The 17867-nt window shown below is 36.7% G+C and overlaps 2 protein-coding genes across 4 annotated transcripts in view; both read right to left on the bottom strand.

Moving 5' to 3' along the window:
* Window positions 1-533: 533 nt before the first annotated feature.
* LOC127657545 (interleukin-6 receptor subunit alpha-like) lies at window positions 534-13239 on the bottom strand. 2 transcript variants are annotated; one of them, XM_052146389.1, is made up of 11 exons: window positions 13003-13239; window positions 12802-12910; window positions 10188-10853; window positions 9974-10100; window positions 8895-9064; window positions 8535-8686; window positions 7121-7283; window positions 6497-6534; window positions 3902-3959; window positions 3553-3667; window positions 534-3061 (listed from the first exon to the last, which is right to left on the bottom strand). In XM_052146389.1, the coding sequence occupies exons 2-11, from the start codon at window positions 12890-12892 to the stop codon at window positions 2773-2775; spliced, it is 1869 nt and encodes a 622-aa protein (XP_052002349.1). In that variant the 5' UTR covers window positions 12893-12910; window positions 13003-13239; the 3' UTR covers window positions 534-2772. The 2 variants fall into 2 exon arrangements, with proteins under 2 accessions (XP_052002349.1, XP_052002348.1); XM_052146388.1 differs by having other exon boundaries at window positions 12802-13239.
* Window positions 13240-13650: 411 nt separating this feature from the next.
* LOC127657502 (phospholipid-transporting ATPase ID-like) overlaps window positions 13651-17867 on the bottom strand; it is a 41231-nt gene continuing 37014 nt past the window's right edge. Inside the window, exons 28-29 of one of the 2 annotated variants that reach the window (XM_052146314.1) lie at window positions 15967-16071; window positions 13651-15087 (exon numbers count right to left, since the gene is read on the bottom strand). In XM_052146314.1, the coding sequence (XP_052002274.1) occupies window positions 15973-16071 (99 nt within the window). In that variant the 3' untranslated portion in view covers window positions 13651-15087; window positions 15967-15972. Of the gene's footprint in view, window positions 16072-17867 lie in introns of both variants that reach the window. The other variant, XM_052146313.1, reaches the window with a different exon arrangement.

Here is a 17867-nt window from a genome sequence, read left to right on the forward strand (position 1 = left end):
CAAAAGAGCATAAAATGTAATTTGCCCTACCCCTAGCATTGTTTTTCCTTCATTCCCATAGCCTATACAGATTGCATCTAATATTATCATTTAGTAAAGGCAATTACAATGCGTTTCAAAAATCAGTTTCTGTAAGTACGGGTTAACATTTTTTTTAAATTTATTTATTTACTTTATTCTTTTTTTTTTTTTTTTTGCCAGACAATAAACGACAGTGTAGCCTAAGCATGTACCGTTCTTTGGGTCCATCTGCTGGTCATTCACAACTATACATGTTTTACAGCTATATTCTGCCAACCAATGTTGTTGAACAAATTCAAAACTTTAGAACAGTGAGAATGAATGAATTCCATTAATCAGGATGTAGGCCTTCAAGGGAAACAAACAAACAAATACTCAAACTTGTTATTTTTTTAATACATTTTCAAAGGGTGCATTTCGAGCACAGGTGACATTTGCCAACAGACTGTGGCCTGTTTACCTGTTGTGAATGTTTTCATATAGGCTACCATTGATTTGGCTGTTAATGTGAACTGAAGGGTTGTCTAGGAGCCTATACCTGTTCCGTTTGCAGATAGGAATGCCCTGAAGGAAAGTGTGAAATAGACGTTGGCTTCTAATGCTCACTAGGATTCCAATACATTTACACTCAGTCCAGATGACATATAATTTAGGTGCACAATCTCTGGAACATCCAAAAAATGCTCTTAGAACCGACAAACATACATGTCCAGCACATACAGTTGCAAAACTGAACAAGACCTTAACACAATCTTGAACCCTTTTTAAACTGTGGAAGACTTTTTAAGCAATAGTCTGAGGCACAGTTGTAACAAAGATTTGATGTCCATGGGCTACTGATAAGGCTACTTTAAAGGGCATGTAAAAAATGAGTTTGTACAAATGAAATACCATACTGTATATTTCACTCTAAAACATTTTTAACTCATTTTTTTTATAAAGTATGCATACCATTTTAAACTATTTGGAACTTGGTCTAATACAGCTATTATTTTGCATGAACATAGCAAAATGTAACTCCTTTTTCCCCAAAAACTTTACAGCAGTCTCCTTGACGATCGTGATTTCAAGCTGGATTACACTTCCTTTAGCACCATCTAGCGCTCTGCACATGCTTCAAGCACAAGGATGTGTAATCGAGCTAGATATCATGATCGTGCCTAGACACTGCAATGGCAACCTGTACAGTAAAAAATTATTTACATTTTGCATTGTTCTCACCCAAAACTGATTGGATCGCTTCAGAAGACATTAGAGATTAAACAACTGGAGTCTTATGAGTTACTTTTATGATGCCTTTTTCTGAAATTTGGACCTTCAGAGTTCTGGCCAGTGGCCACCATTTACTTGCATTGTGAGGACCAACAAAGCTGAAATATTCTTTTAAAAATCTTCATTTGTGTTCTGCAGAAGAAAGTCACACATCTGGGATGGCATGAGTGTGACTAAATTAAAAGAAAACTTTCCTTTTTAGGTGAATGATCACCCAAGTCACGTAAACAAAAAACAATTACATTACTTGCTTGTTGTGCAAAAATAAGAGCACATATCTAAGTTAGCCTAGGGGTGTGTAGCCTTACAATTTGGTCTCAGATTAATTAATGCCACTGACTGAAAAAAAATAATACCAGTATTAACTAACAACTAACTAGTCTAAAACACATTTAGGCAACAGGCCCCTGATGTAGATTTTATAAGAGCAACAGTAAGATCTAGAAGGATCTCTATCAAAACACACAGACATCAGTTTTATTGTCCAGAGGTCAACTAGATGCACAGTCATACGACTTACTTTTCTTGTGACTGCCTTTTTGAAATAGTTTTCTCTTACCTTATCAATGAAACAGAGGTCATGATTTTTATGTGTTTTTGATGTTTGACAAGCAAAACACACAGACTGGTTGTCCTCCAGACAGAAAAGTTTCAGCAGAACACTTCAAATCCAAGTGAAGCCTTTTGGTTCTTGTCCTTTAAGATAGACATGCACAGGTTCTTCAGCTAAATGTTACTATGAGGTTCAAATTTAGAGGATCTTCTCTAACAAACATGACACCCCTGAAATTGTTTGATGGTCTAGATCTTTGGTGGAACAAATTTCATTACAAACATATTCTAAAAACAAACATTATAAACAGCGAAACACTGCACATCATGCATTGTTCTGTGCCATTTTCATAAAATTTTTATAAAAAGCACAAGCAAAACACTGGTAGTTCAGTTTCCGTTGAGTAGAATGGAATATATTTTTACTGTTATACATAATGATGAAAGGGATCTCAGTTATTCTCCAGTTGGTCACCTCTAATCAGTTGTCCGCAAGGCTACCACTCTCAATAGGTGATTTCCATTTTAGGTAGAATTGTCCAGACATAATTGCAAAAGCTTATTTTCATATAAAGGCATTTTAGAAGACATTCTTATTCAGAGGAACATAAAAAGTGCTTCACATATGAGGCTGCAATGGTCAAAAAAGGCAAAAATGTAGAAATTGTTTTGATAGTATATAGTCAAAAATTATCAATAACACAACAGATCAGAGTTGGCTGTGAGAGTTGCTTTGTCTATACATTATCACTCAGCATACATTTTTTTTTTTTTTTTTTACAAAGTAATAATACTGTACTTCCAAAAAACAATACTTACAAAATAATAACACTGAGATATAATGGGTTAAAGATCAAAAGACTGAGATCCTTCTTAGTCCTTATTGAATCGCAGTGTATTCACTACAGAGAGGTTTTGCTTTTTTATTCATGTCTCTTGTGTAGAAGAGCCGACAATCCATGGCACACCCTCAACTCCTTGAGACAGGAAATAGTCCATGTTATCCAGGTGAATGCCCTCCTCATCCTCTTGAGGAACAGGAAGGAAGTGATGCTGGCTGTGCTCGAGAGGAGTCATCAGAGACCTTTCCTCCTCTCGAAGCTGTTCAGTGAGTGCAGGGGGAGGATGAGGACGAGGGGGAGGGGGAGAGGAACGAGGGAGGGAAGAAAAGGGCAAAATCTGTTTTCCAATTCTAGCAACCAAATGTAGCCTATGCCTGGGAAAGAGACACAACGATGGAAAGAAAACACAGGGGTGTACATGAGGGTTTTGCATGGAGGGGCAAAGAATAAATAGAAAGACATGTTTAATTTCAAGTAAACTGCAGATCTCAAACTTTTTAAAGCTGAAGTATGTAACTGCTGCACCACTAGTATCACCAAAGGGAAACAACTGTATAATTCTGTAAAAAATAATTAGTGTTTTCAAACAGGTTTTTTTAACCTACAAACCTACAATGGCTTACTTATGGTTTTCTCAGAATATTAAGCAAATTAAGTCTTTTAACATTGACAAAATTACAGCTTGAAGTGCCGTATGTTTGTGTGTGAGACACCCTAAATCTGTAGCTAAACAGCTAGCATCAATTACACAGCCTGCATACATCATACACCCTCAAGTAGGTTGTTTTATCAAATCTGAGCTAAGGAAAAATGACTGTTTATACAAACGAATATAAGTGATGGCACAGAGAATGTGGAGTTTTACCTGAAGAGATAGACTGAGAGCATGGTGAGGCCTACAAGAAAACACAGCCCAAAAACCCATGACACGTACAGTCTCATTGTATAATTTTCATTATCAGCAGCTATTACCACTGAACCTGAGAGAAAGAAAGTGAGAGTGGACAGAGGTGAAATGTCAGAGAAGGCACATTGTTAATCTTCAACAATGTTAATGCACACCGTTTCCTGTTTTGGTTCTCCAATAAGGTACCACATTATTTTTCATCTTGTTTCATTACAGAAATAACAGATGTGTAACCTACAGTAACTGAAGTAGAACAATGAGAAATGGTAAGCTCATAACTACCTTATTCAGTCTTACACAGACTCACCTATATCAGGGTCATCTCCAGATCCACCTGATCCTTCAGGATACATCTCGAAGGATCCCTGAAGGAGAATAAATTGTTTATGTAACTGTAAATATGTTAATTGTGTGTTTGGATCTGCATTTGTGTGAGTGAGTGTTGTTTTGTGCTGATATTGTATTGATTTAACCCTTCTGTTGTGTTTGTTTTGTGCTAACAAATTTTGTGTTCCCCATCAAAAATGACCGGCCCACTAAGATTTTTTTATAAATCGCTCATATTGTATATATTATCACAAGATATTACTTTAGGGGCCCTATTTTAAGAGCGCTAGCGGTCAGCGCAGCGCTATGCCATGAGTCATAAATGCAAAGTCAGTGGGCATGGCTATGAAATTTTGGTATTTGGTAAGTCTAGGAACAAGTAGGTTTCGCACGCACAATGCGCCGATGGGCTGGATTAAGTGCAATTTAATTCTAAGAATAAAAATTGAATAAATAATAATAATTACATAATAAATTAATAACCACTTGCTTGATTTAAACAAAAATTACTGACAAATTAGAACAGTTTTGATCTCAAATTAGAACTGTTTCAAGTTGGTAAAACCATAAAAATGTCATGTGTTATTTATCATTAGAGAGGTCTCAATTAGTAGAATGTAATGAGCAAATTTGTTTCACTCAGATGCCAAACTACTGTGAGTATTGGCACACATAAATATATCAAACAGAAGTGCCTTTCGTTATGTTTTTCCTTATTACTCTCTGAACCCTACGTATAACATAGACAATGACGCATCATAATTTAAAGCAGACTATCCCAATTCAAATGAGCCCAAACACATATTATAATAGGTAGATCTTGAAATATTCCTCAAAGCATGTACAGATGAAGTCAGAATTTTACATACATTTAGGTTGAAGTCATTAGAACTATTTTTTAACCACTCCACACATTTAATACTAGCAAACTATAGTTTTTGCAAGTAATTTACGACATCTACTTTGTGCATGACATGAGTAATATTTCCAACAATAGTTTACAGACAATTGTTTAATTGACTATATCATAATTCCTGTGGGTCAGAAATTTACATACACTAAGTTAACTGGCTTTAGGCAGCTTGGAAAATTCCAGAAAATGAAGTCAAGCTTTATATAATTAGCCAATTAGCTTCTGATAGGAGGTGTACTAAATTGGATGTGTACCTGTGGATGTATTTTAAGGCCTTCCTTCAAACTCAGTGCCTCCTTTGCTTGAAATCAATGGAAAATCAAAACAAATCAGCCACGACCTCAGAAACAAATTGTGGTCTGGTTCATACTCGGGAGCAATTTCCAAACGGCTGAAGGTACCACGTTCATCTGTACAAACAATAGTACGCAATTATAAACACAATGAGAACACGCAGCCATCACACTGCTCAGGAAGTAATGTAGTTTTGTGTGAAAAGTGCAAATCAATCCCAGAACAACAGCAAAGGACCTTGTGAAGTTGCTGGAGGAAACAGGTAGACAAGTATCTATATCCACAGTAAAACGACTCAAATATAGACATAACTTGAAAGGCTGCTCAGCAAGGAAGAAGCCACTGCTCCAAACCACCATAAAAAAGCCAGACTAGTTTGCCATTGCACATGGGACAAAGATCTTACTTTTTGAAGAAATGTTCTCTGGTCTAATGAAACAAAAATGTAACCGTTTGGCCATAATGACCATTTTATGTTTGGAGGAAAAAGGGTGAGGCTTGCAAGCTGAAGAACACCATCCCAACCATGAAGCATGGGGGTGGCAGCATCATGTTGTGGGGGTGCTTTGCTGTAAGAGGGACTGGTTCACATCACAAAATAGATGGCATCATGAGGAAGAACAATTATGTGGATATATTGAAGCAACATCTCAAGACATCAGCAAGGAAGTTAAATCTTGGTCACAAATGGCTCTTCCAAATGGACAATGACCCCAAGCATACCTCCAAAGTTATGGCAAAATGGCTTAAGGACAACAAATTCAAGGTATTGGGGTGGCCATCACAAAGCCATGACCTCAATATGATAGAAAATGTGTGGGCAGAACTGAAAAACCATGTACGAGCAAGGAGGCCTACAGACCTGTATGGAGGAAAGGGCTAAAATTCCAGCAACTTATTGTGAGAAGCTTGTGGAAGACTAACCAAAACATTTGACCCAGGTTAAACAATTTATAGGCAATGCTACCAAATACTAACAAAGTGTATGTAAACTTCTGAAGTGTATGTAAAACACTGGATATGTGATGAAAGAAATACAAGCTGAAATAAATAATTCTCTCTACTATTATTGTAATATTTATCATTATTAAAATAAAATAGTGATCCTAACTGACCTAAGACAGGGAATGTTTTCTACGATTAAATGTCAGGAGTGAATGAAAAACTGAGTTTAAATGTATTTGGCTAATGTGTATGTAAACATTTTACTTCAAATGTAAATGGAAAGACGACGCATAAGAGGGCGGTCAACACACAATATGCGTGTATTTGTGTGTGTGTGTGTGTGTTTGTGTGTGTGCAAAAAAAGTAAAAAAAAAAAGTTGTCCAGGTTAAAATGACCAGATCGCAACATAAGGGTTAGCTTACCAAAGTGTTGCTTTCAGGGGCAGTAGCAGTCTCAGGAGCTACAGAGAGACATAAGGGTTAGCTTACCAAAGTGTTGCTTTCAGGGGCAGTAGCAGTCTGGGGCACAGCAACCAAACAAAAAACAAAATCAACAAAATAAAAATACTGAACATTTTTGACAAATGTGTGAATGGAATGATGGGAAGACAATCTAAAAAGGTTTTGAGCAATAAGGTAAGAAAGGTTGCTATATTGTGAATATAGTCCCGACTGAAGGGCGCTGTTTGGCATAACCTAAGTTGGAGTGACCACATTCGGCACACCTTTGAGTGCCTTATTGCTTTTATTAAACTACATAGCAAAAATATTAATGGCACAAAGGTTCATTTAAATGTATTGTTTTAGTACAATCTTTAAATATCATCCCTCCATTTGAAGATTATCATCCCTGACAATAAACATTAACAGAACGTAGCTATGCAAAAAAATTATGGTCAGCTATGGTTGCTGTGCAGTGATATAAATAGTAGCTCTGTGAGAAGGTCATAGCTGTGCTTTGACTAATCAGCATCTAATACTAGAACTATCAATTTTATAATTAAGAGTTATACAAAGATGTGTGTACAAATATGTATGTATTGTTACCTGACCAAGTGTGTGCAAAGACAGGGTCAGTCCAGTCACTCCAGATGCCTTCAAACTCATCCTTGGCACAAAGTTGCACCTCATACTGAGTATCTGGCAGAGCATCAAAAATCATCCAGGACAGCAGTCTGTCCCAACTTTCACCCACCGACTGTGACTGATACTAGACACACATAAATTACGCCACAAACTCAGACAAACTAACCCAGAGAGAAACTTTATTGCTCTTGCCAAACACATACTCTTAAAGGGGTAGATCACAAAAAAAATGAATATTCTCTCATGATGTACTTATCTTTAAGCCATCCCAGATGTGTATAACTTTCCTGCTACAGCAGAATCGAAGTGAAGATTTTTATAAACAGATTTCAGCTCAGTTTGTCAATTTATCAATTTATTTTTTACACAAACCTATCGATTGGCCGCAGAAGACGTTAATTGAGCGACCGGAGACGTGTGGATTACTTTTATGCTGCCTAAATATGCCTTTTGGACCATTAAACAGCCAGCAGCATGATGGCATACATTTACATGCATTGTATGGACAAACTGAGCTGAAATCTGCTTGACTTCAGTTCTGCTAAATAAGGAAAGTCATACACATTTGTAATGAGTGAAAGAGAAGTAAATCATGAGAGGATTTACATTTTTGAGTGAACTATCCCTTTGAGCGAGGATGCGAATGCAAACACCTATAGCTACGCATGCTCAATTTTGTGTCGCTGTGTTCAAAATGTGTCAGACCACAATTAATGAAACAACACAAGTACGCTTTGCATTCTCACTGTTGCCACAAGTGGTGCTATAGCAGGATTATTGTAAATTGTCCGCTTCTACTGTGAGTTTTCTCTCAAGTCAACTACTGTCATGGTGGAGCAACAGTTTAAAGAGAGCATTGATAAAGTCAATATATTTATAGCAACTTACCAAATAAATAACACATCCAGTTTATTGGCACAGAATTTTGAAGGTACCTTTATCACCCCATTGAGGACTGAGGTTAATTACCACCACAGTAACACAAGAATAGTTTACTATACTGTGTTGACAATGCGAATGCCAAGCACTCGCATCTGCTTATGCATATTGTTATGAAGTATGTTTCTGGCCCTAAAAGAATTTTGATTCAAGTATCAATTTTGCACAAATTAGTCAAATGTCATTGACAGTTTTTAGACATTTTTAGATCTCTTCTAAACTCTAAGAGACACATGTTAGATTACCAGTGTCTATTTCTCAGGTGAAGTCACTCAGTTTTGGTCTCCATCAAATCTCATTGCTGTCTAGGAGAAACAACTAATTTATGATTAAAAAGATCTTTCTTTCTTATTGGAAGACACACCTGTGTATAAAACTATGGCCTCCATTTTATCCACAAGCTTCGCATACAGGTATGAAACGTCCTCCACTTTACCTCTTGTGCCTGTAGTGGTCGGTATCTTAACTGGAATTTCAGGTTATAGTAGCCATGCCTCCAGGTACTGGGATAAGTCCAGGACACTTTAAGTGTGTTTTTCTGGCCCTCAATTGCTCTCACCACAACGTTGGTTGGGTGATCTGGCTTAACTAGAGAGAAAAATAAGTTATTATTTATTAATTATTAATTAATTTCAAACAAAAATGTGGCAAGTTTTTAAAAGCCTATTATTAAAAAACATCTGTTCTTGCCAGATAGCCAGCTCAATGTGCTTGTATTAAATAATCTCATTCGATAAACAACAGCAAAAATTTATTTTTAAAATGCCTTGTGGCACAGAGAAACACAAGCACTCACTGATGTCCTGTAGCTTAAATGATTTTGCACTGATGGTGGTATTGCCTGCTATGTTCGTCACACACAGATTTGCCTCATGACGATTTTTGTCACCCTCCTCCACAGGAAAAGCACACCAACACCGCAAACGGGAGAATGAACAAGGTACACGTGTGACATTACCAAACTTTCTTTGAAGGGACAGAGAGAGAGGAAGAGAAGTACACAAAAGGGATTCATTTAAAAGAGGTGGAAAAGGCTCAGAAATTTAACTGGGCTCAGGGCAAAAATGACATCAAAAGTGACCAAATTGGGGGCAAATCATCTGTCATCTAAAATGTTATATATTTTATAGTATCATACATAGTAGTAGTAGAGGTAGTCTTTGGCCTTAGACAAAATTTGCCCTGGAACCCCAGGAAAACAGGGCAAATATTGCGTGAACTTGTGTTATCTGTTGAAAGTTCATGACGTCCATTGCGTTTTCATGATTGCATGAGAAATACTACTAAGTCCCCCTAGTAAGATGCCCCCCCAGGAGAGGTGGATCTGGCTTTGGGTCCTTTAAACTTGGCTCAGTAGGTAGCACTGTAGCCTCACAGCAAGAAGGTCCTGGGTTCTAGTCTTGGCTCAACTGGGCCTTAGACTACTTGGCTCAACTGGGCCATGCTAACTCCATGCTGGAGTTAGCATGTTCTTACTGTGTTCACATGGGTTTCCTCCAGGTGCTCTGGTTTCACCCACAGTCCAAAAAGACATGCAGGTTAAGTTAATTGGAGATTCTAAATTGCCTGAGAGTGAGAGTGTGTCTGTTGCCCTGTGTTAGACTGCCACCTGTCAAGGTTTCCCTGCCTTTGGCCCAAGACAGCTGGGATAGGCTCCAGTACTACCCATGACCCTGCATAGGGCAAGTGGATGGATGGATGGATGGGTTACAAATTCTCCTTTTGTGTTCCGCACAACAAAGGAAGTCAAATGGATTTGGAATGACATATGGGTGAATATATTATGACAGACTATCTATTCTTTTAAGAAGTGCTCTGATTACTTTTAAGTACTTTTCAAAATATCATAATTTAGTATTTTTTACATGCACTCACCTTCTTTTAAGGAGTAAATAACACAGCGGTCGTGGGATTATTGGTTGTTTTGATGACCAGTCACAGCGGACCTTGCTTGTGTGAGACTTCCTATAGCATGAGACAGTAGAGGACTCCTCTGGGGGCACTGTGAAAATAACACAAAATTATTAATGTTTCTCTGTAGATCAGAAAATAATTCCTTATGTGGGTGGGTGTGAAAGAGATTCCTCACCCCCAACGCTGATTTTGACGGTTGAAATCAGTCTCTCTCCTCTGTAACAACTGTAATTACCACCATTGGCAAAGCTGAGATTAAGAAGTTTTAAAATCCCTCCCCTTTCCACTCCCACGCGTAATTGTCGACCATTCAGGGTCCAGCGTGTTCGCGTTTTGATGCTTCTTGTCACTCTGGACCCATCCTCTTCATAATAGTCCTCATATTCATCATCCTCAGAAACGTTTTCTGTCCCCATGGTAACAGGAAATGCCTCTTCTTCTGATCCGGCTCCATCTGATCTCTCTGACTGGGCGGGTTGATTGACAGCACGTGAAACACGCCTTGAAGTGGTTTGTTCCTCCCTCATGGATACTGGGGGTTTAACAGTGATCACTGTGTCCTCTTTAGCTTTGGTACATTTACTTGAATCAACTAGCTTTTGGTTTGTTCCAGTTGTAGAAACTCCCTTGATAGTGGTCTGATGTGTAGCATTAACACCAGTGAATACTTTTTCTCTTTGGGTTGACCAGCTGACATTTATGTCTTCTTTCCACCCATTTCTGTGTTTTTTATTCATTACAGTGGCCAAAACCAATGGCACATCATCCACAGTGACATCACCCCTGCAGCCAAGCACAACATTGCTTCCCAACTTCAATACCAAAACTCCAGGAGGGGGCTCTGAAGAAGACAGTTCAAACAAATTCAGAGTCAGCTCATAGCAGCATATAGACCTAGAATGTCAGCCTCACTTTCATTGCATCTTTTTTTCTAATCATTGAATGTTAGTGTTGACTGAGGGTGTCATTCTATCCAACATATGCTTTGTGTTACACAGAAGAAAGTCACAAAGGTTTGTAGCTATATGAGGGTGAGTAAATAATGACAGAATTGTATTATGTGCATGAACTATCCCTTTAATCCTATGGTTGACTATATACATTTCATAGTTCACTGGCTAGGTTAAATATGGAACAAAATTGTGCAATAAAGAGCAACTTTCGAAAAGTTTCTTCCCCACAACCTCTTTCTTTCTATCACTCATTTCAAGATGAACTGAAATGGCATTACACAAAAACAGTACAAATTTAGGATACTTAAATATAGATTAAAAAGTATTAATCACTATGTGTAGAAGAAATATAATACAATAAATGGAAAGTCTTTAGTATTAAACTTTAAAATGTTACAGTCAATTATCATGCATGTCATACACAAGCACCTACTTTAACTTTACCAAGGATATCCCTCTTAAATCATCATTGATGGTATTGATTGCATCTATGAAACAAGTTAGGGGTCATTCAGACAGAACTCTTTATTGCGCTAAAAAGGATACAGCGCAATGAATATAACAGAACGCAGGTGTCTTGAGACTCATTTTTAACTGCTGAATTATTTTTTATGGAATGTTCCAGGTTCAGTACAAGTTAAACTCAATCAACAGCATTTGTGGCATAATTTACATTTACATTTATGCATTTGGCAGATGCTTTTATCCAAAGCGACTTACAGTGCAATTATTACAGGGACAATCCCCCCAGAACAACCTGGAGTCAGTGCCTTGCTCAAGGACACAATGGTGGTGGCCGTGGGGTTAGAACCTGCGACCTTCTGATTAACAACCCTGTGCTTTAGCCACTACGCCACCACCACTCCACAAAAAATAATGCTGATTACCACAAACATTTATTTGACTTCCCCTGCTCCTCTTTAAAAAAAGCAAAAAATGTGGGTTACACTGAGGCACTTACAATCACGGTCATAGCTAGTAGGGTGAAAGATGGTAATAATTCTAGGGTCCCAAAGGTCCAGGGGACCCCACAACAAATTCTAAGAAGTGTATTTTTTTATAGGAAAAGGGCCCAGATACAGTCAGGGAGCCAGATTACCTTGCTACGGCCCTGCTTACAATTGAAGTGAATGGGGCCAATCTGTAAACAAATACCCACTGTTTCAAATGTATAGCCACATGACGTAAATGATATGTGTGTAAACGTAATTTTAGTGTGATAAAATCGCTTACTAAACTTTTCTGTGTAAAGTTATAGCCAATTTTAAAATGTTGTTGCCATGATGTTGTAACAATGTAAACCCTAAAACAACCATAAAACCAACCATTTAAAGAACTTAACAGCACCCCGGGCAAAAGGCACATTTTATTTTATTTTCTCCCAAAACACTAATTAGCAACAAAACTACTTTCTGAACATCTGCTTGTCACTATGCACTGCAAAATATTCCTGATCCATGAAATAATTGTATTCAGTGTCTAAATGTTGATTTTGAGGTAGTTTGATCAAAAATGTAATAATTTAAAAAATGTTGCATACCTGAATTTTGTTTTTAAACAAAGTACTGTATTTATTTGTTGTTTTCAGTTTTAAAATAATGTTATGAAATGCCAAATTGGAAGTGGTCATTTTTAATAAGATTTATCTTAATTTGCTACTCAAAGCATTTTAAGTCTTAAAGGTTAAATCCCCCCTTGCCACTTTTTTTTTTAAACTGAATTTTTATAAAAGCAATCTTATTATTTATTTTCACACAAATGATGTTGCTCAATCAATCAATATATAATCTTAGTTCTGTTGCGAGAAAAAAGAAGAAATAAAAAATTATTTATTACCTTGTCGTGGACACTGCTCATCTTTGTAAGCAGAGTGAACTTTGATCACAACTATGCCGATTAGCAACACGAGTCCAGACCCGGTCCACATTATTATTGAGTTTTTCACCTCCAGATAGAATCAGCCACAAACAATCAGTGTATAACGGGACAAAATGTGGATCATGCAGGTTTAACATACAGAATACCTAGGCTACTTACATTTGCGGCTAATACAACAACATTTTAGGCAGCCCAATTGACAGAAAGACAAAAGATTATACGAACGAACAATTAATTTAAACAGTTAGTTTCATAAAATTTAGTTTGCGATTTACAGATAAAAAACAAACAAACAAACAAAACAAACAAACAAAAAAAAAAAAAAAACAGTTCCTTCAATGTATCATCTCGACAAGGTTCTCGTGTGTTTGTGAGAGATCCTGAAGACGGCAGCCCTTCCCCTTCCTCTCGCGCTGTTTATTGAACTATATGTTATACAAATCCGCTATTGCGAAACTGTTCAACCAAAAAGACAAACAAGTTCCTATTTGACTAGGCAAAGACCGAGAAACCAAGTATTTCTGTTTGCGGTCAGGTTTATGAAACTTTACTATAGGGAAATACTGCCCAAAGCTAATAATATCACAGAGGGGCGCCAAAATATCAAGTCATTTTATGGACTTAAGATGTGAGGTGAGAAGTTCATTACAGTGAATAACCCGTGCAATTAAACTTTTGATTATTTAGTATCAGGCTATATTAATTGTTTATTAGCCCACTTAAAATACGTCTTCAAAGATTGATAAACCTTTGCATTCAAATGTTGCACACACTGAAGACACGGAAGATTTTTTCACTTGATTAAAATCATTTAATCATATATTTCCATTGTTTACTAGATCACAACAGCAGGGTCATCTACTGTTTACAACACGGGTCATGATGAATGGACCTTCCCATTAATTTGGCTGACAAATTGCAAGAGATACCCATATGCTTTGAGATTATTTTAAATCTCTTATTGCAATATATTTTTATGCTGTGGATGGAAATATGTACACATTTAAAAAAATAACACTGACACTTTATACTTTTAAGGCATACATCGTTACCGCTATTGAACAGAATGAGAGCTAGGTCTAACTATAAGGGCGCATGGCAAGTCTCAATACGTTCTATAGTCTCTCAGTACTCTCTTGGTCTGTCTCTCATTCACAATAATATACACGCAAAATAAATTAAAATACTGGTGAAGGCCACAAGACATAAGACTAAGACAGTCAAGGTGGAATCCATTTGGTAACTCTTTTGTGAATTTTTTTTTCCCAACTTCACACAAAATCCCAACAAATTCACTTTTATAGTCCATTGGATCAATGCACCACTGTAAACCAAATGGCTAATTGATCAAAGATCCAGCTGAACAGTTTCGGGTTTGAACTGATTGGACTTCCGGTCAACCAGCCTTTACAGTAGCTTTAAGTCTTCATAGACGTTCAGGGTCGTTCAGCACCAATATGGTGAAAAGAGAGGGATGAGGAAAGAAGGATTTCATCCAGTGGAGTAGTCACATTCTCACTGAGAACAATAGTGTTTTGTCACTCAGAAAAACACACTTAGTGCTATTCTCAACATTGGGAAGCAAAGCGAATCTGCTAAGCAGGCTAAAGTTATAGTTTACAGATAATTAAATGGATTCAATGTCAAACAGACCCACAACACATGTTCTCTAACAGCACATGGGGATATTCACTTCTCGGCTGACGATTACATACACTCAATAAATACTTTAAGATTTAAATATTTCAATTTCATAACAAAATTCTATCAAATTGAATTGTGTAATCATACATAAAAAAGTAAAAAAAATAGATAAAATAAAATAATTAATTGTTTTACATTTATTAATGTATTTTTGTTAAACATTACACAATTCAATTTGATTGAATTTGGTTAAATATTTTAAATGCACAAATCTTAAGAAATAGGGTAAAATAGGGCCTGGGTAGCTCAGCGAGTCTCCTAAGCAACCAAATTGTCCTGGTTGCTAGGGATTGTAGAGTCACATAGGGTAACATCCTTGTGGTCGCGATTAAGTGGTTCTCGCTCTCAATGGGGCACGTGGTAAGTTGTGAGTGGATCGCGGAGAGTAGCATCTGCCTTCACATGCTGTGAGTCTCCACAGTGACATGCACAACGAGCCAAGTAATAAGATGTGCGGATTGACGGTCTCAGAAGCAGAGGCAACCGGGACTTGTCCTCCGTCACCCGAATTGAGGTGAGTAACCATGCCACCACGAGGACCTATTAGATAGTGGGAATTGGGCATTCCAAAATTGGGGAGAAAAATAAAATAGGGTAAAATAGTTTTTAGAGAGATTATCATTAAAGAAAAAGTCAACAGCCTTATGCTGAGCAACAAACAGATAAAAAAATAAGTAATTTAAATCAATTTGCAGAACAATGTGTTGAAAAAGATGGTGACAGAGAGATAAAAAAAGAAGGAAGAATAAGAATGCTCATCATATGTACTTTAGACAAAGAAATCTGTTGACCTGACTGAGATTTCAAAAGAAGAATATAAAATACAAGACTATCAAGAAATCATTAAAAAAAACTTGATATGGCTGAGAATGACAGAGGTCAGTAAGTAGAAATGCATATGTATTAACATTTAAGGTATTTGGGATTTTTTCCCTTGCTTTCTCTCCAAATAAAAGAAGTCTAAATTTACATATATAAATTAAACATGTAATTTAAAATAATAACTTAAAATTTAATTTAGCATATGAGAGCTATTAACATCAGCTACATGGACAGGGAGGTGTGTGGTATGTCACCCATGTCATCTTATTTGGTGGTTTGTGGTTTTTACAAGTAGACTAGAATAGAACATTCTTTCAGCCATAAACAGCTCAAATAACTTCAAATAAGCTCTCCTTACAGACAAGATATGAGATAATGTATACAGTGAAATACAAGGAATGTGGCAACACATAACCCTCTTTGTTTTTGCCTGTTGACCACTGAATCTGCATATTTTTAAAGACATGTCTTTACTTCCAAGCTGTCTGGTGCCTGTCTGCACTGGTCATCTTCTCACACAGAAACATGACCAAACAAACCAGAAGGCAAGAGCATCCACATAAAGGATTCCAGTTGGTTTATCCACCAGTCATTCACCTTTTCTCACTCAGCACTAGAAGTTTCCTCTGCAATGGGGGGAGGCCCTGGGCTGCTGGGACCACTGATCCAGGGTGCAGTTCCCCTCCAAACAAACAGTGTTTCCTAGAAGAAAGAGTTTTCAGTGAAAGAGCTACTAAACAAGGAAAGATCCAATGAAAGTTCCATATGATTATAAAATCTAGATTAAATGTGCTAGCATAAGTGTGCCTCTACCGAAACCTAAGTGTTTCATTTTACTATTATTATAACATTACTATTCATTTCTATTAATTAACTGAAGTTTGATGGTTTTCAATGTCCACTGTACTCGAATACGCCTATGAACTACATTACCTCGCAATTTCAAACTGGACAAATTAACAAACTGGGACTTTTGCAAAACAGAGGGCTCAAATGAATTGCTAATTAATTGTAATGGTTCATCATCACACAAGATAATTTCTTGTAGTCACTTCAATAGTGTTATTCAGGGAGACCACAACTACTTGCAGGTCACACAAATATAATATACATTTAATGAGCAGTTTGTTTTGCCAGAGGCCATAATTATATGATAAATGTTGTTTGCGTTAATAAGAGCTGTTTTAAAGGAATAGTTTATTAAATAGATTTATAATTTATAAATAGATTTTTAGTGAATAAGGATTTAAATTGGGGTCTTTTTCTCACACAAAACGATCGTTTCACTTTAGAAGACATGGAGTAAACCACTCAAGTCATATGGATTACTTTTATGCTGCCTTTGTCTTTTTGCATAAAAAAAACCTTGAAGGTTTTGGTGCGTGTGTGCATGTGTGTATCTTCTGCAGAACACAAATAAATATTTTTATTTATTTTTAAGAATATCTCAGCTCTGTAGGTCCTTAAAATGCAAGTGAATGGTGGCCTGAACTTTGAAGCTCAAAAAAAGCACATACAGTAAAGGCAGTATAAAAGTTACCCATACAACTCCAGTGGTTACATCCATGTCTTCAGAATGATATGATAAGTGTGGGGGTGAAATCACCAAAAATAAAAGAAGAATGTGTATATGAAAGTGGAGATTAATAGTAAAAAGGACTTAAATATTGATCATTTTCACCTATCATAATGCTTCTTAAGACATGGATTTAACCACTGGACTTTTATGCTGCCTTATGCGCTTATTCAAGCATCAAAGTTCAGGCCACCATTCACTTGCATTGTGTGGACCTACAGAGCTGAGATATTCTTCTAAAAATCTCAGATTGTGTTCTGCAGAAGAAAGAAGGTCATACACATACTTAGATGAGAACGTAAAGACGAAAACATTCAAACATATTTTTGTCTTTTCAACGAATACTTAGCAAATTAGTAAAATATATGTCCTAAAAAATATTATGCAAATTGGTTAAGAAAAAAATAAAAATAAAAAAAAGAACAGAAAATGCACAGAGAACACAATAGGCACCCGAAAGGCAAATCTGCACACTTCATGAGTGAAGTCCATAGCTCAAACTGGTCAGTACTGCTTGGTTTTCAGGTTTTTTATGTTTGCATTGCCATTGCAAGGCAACCTCGGCACTAATTCTATGATGAATAAATGTAGCCACTGTTAAAACACAGAACGACTGAGTACAGTATTTGTTTAAAAAAAATTATAAATATTATGAAAATTAGTGACCCATTTGAAAGTCACTAGGGTTCCCCTTAATACTGGGAACCTATATCTGAGGTCATTATTACTTGCAAAAATTGAGAAATGAAAGTGTGTTTAATAATGCTGCTTCCTGCTGTTTTCTCCTTAGAGGAAATTATCTATTCTTGTCAATTCACAAAATTTCAAGGGCTCTCAAGCATCAAGACTCTATCCAACCTTTACAAATGCCCAACATTGGCCTTTTTGTCATATGTCTGTATTCAATCTGTGCTTAGACATT

Source organism: Xyrauchen texanus, chromosome 17 (assembly GCF_025860055.1).
Source record: "Xyrauchen texanus isolate HMW12.3.18 chromosome 17, RBS_HiC_50CHRs, whole genome shotgun sequence".
NCBI lineage: Eukaryota > Metazoa > Chordata > Actinopteri > Cypriniformes > Catostomidae > Xyrauchen > Xyrauchen texanus.

Excerpts from the sequence above, each read along its gene's own strand:
- LOC127657545 (XM_052146389.1), bottom strand. The coding sequence starts at position 12,892 with ATGTGGACCGGGTCTGGACTCGTGTTGCTAATCGGCATAGTTGTGATC. Across the intron at positions 7,284-8,534 it reads GACCACTACAGGCACAAGAG|TATCAGTCACAGTCGGTGGG; the intron begins GTAAAGTGGAGG and ends ATGTGTGTCTAG. Across the intron at positions 6,535-7,120 it reads CTTTGCACACACTTGGTCAG|CTCCTGAGACTGCTACTGCC; the intron begins GTAACAATACAT and ends GTCTCTCTGTAG.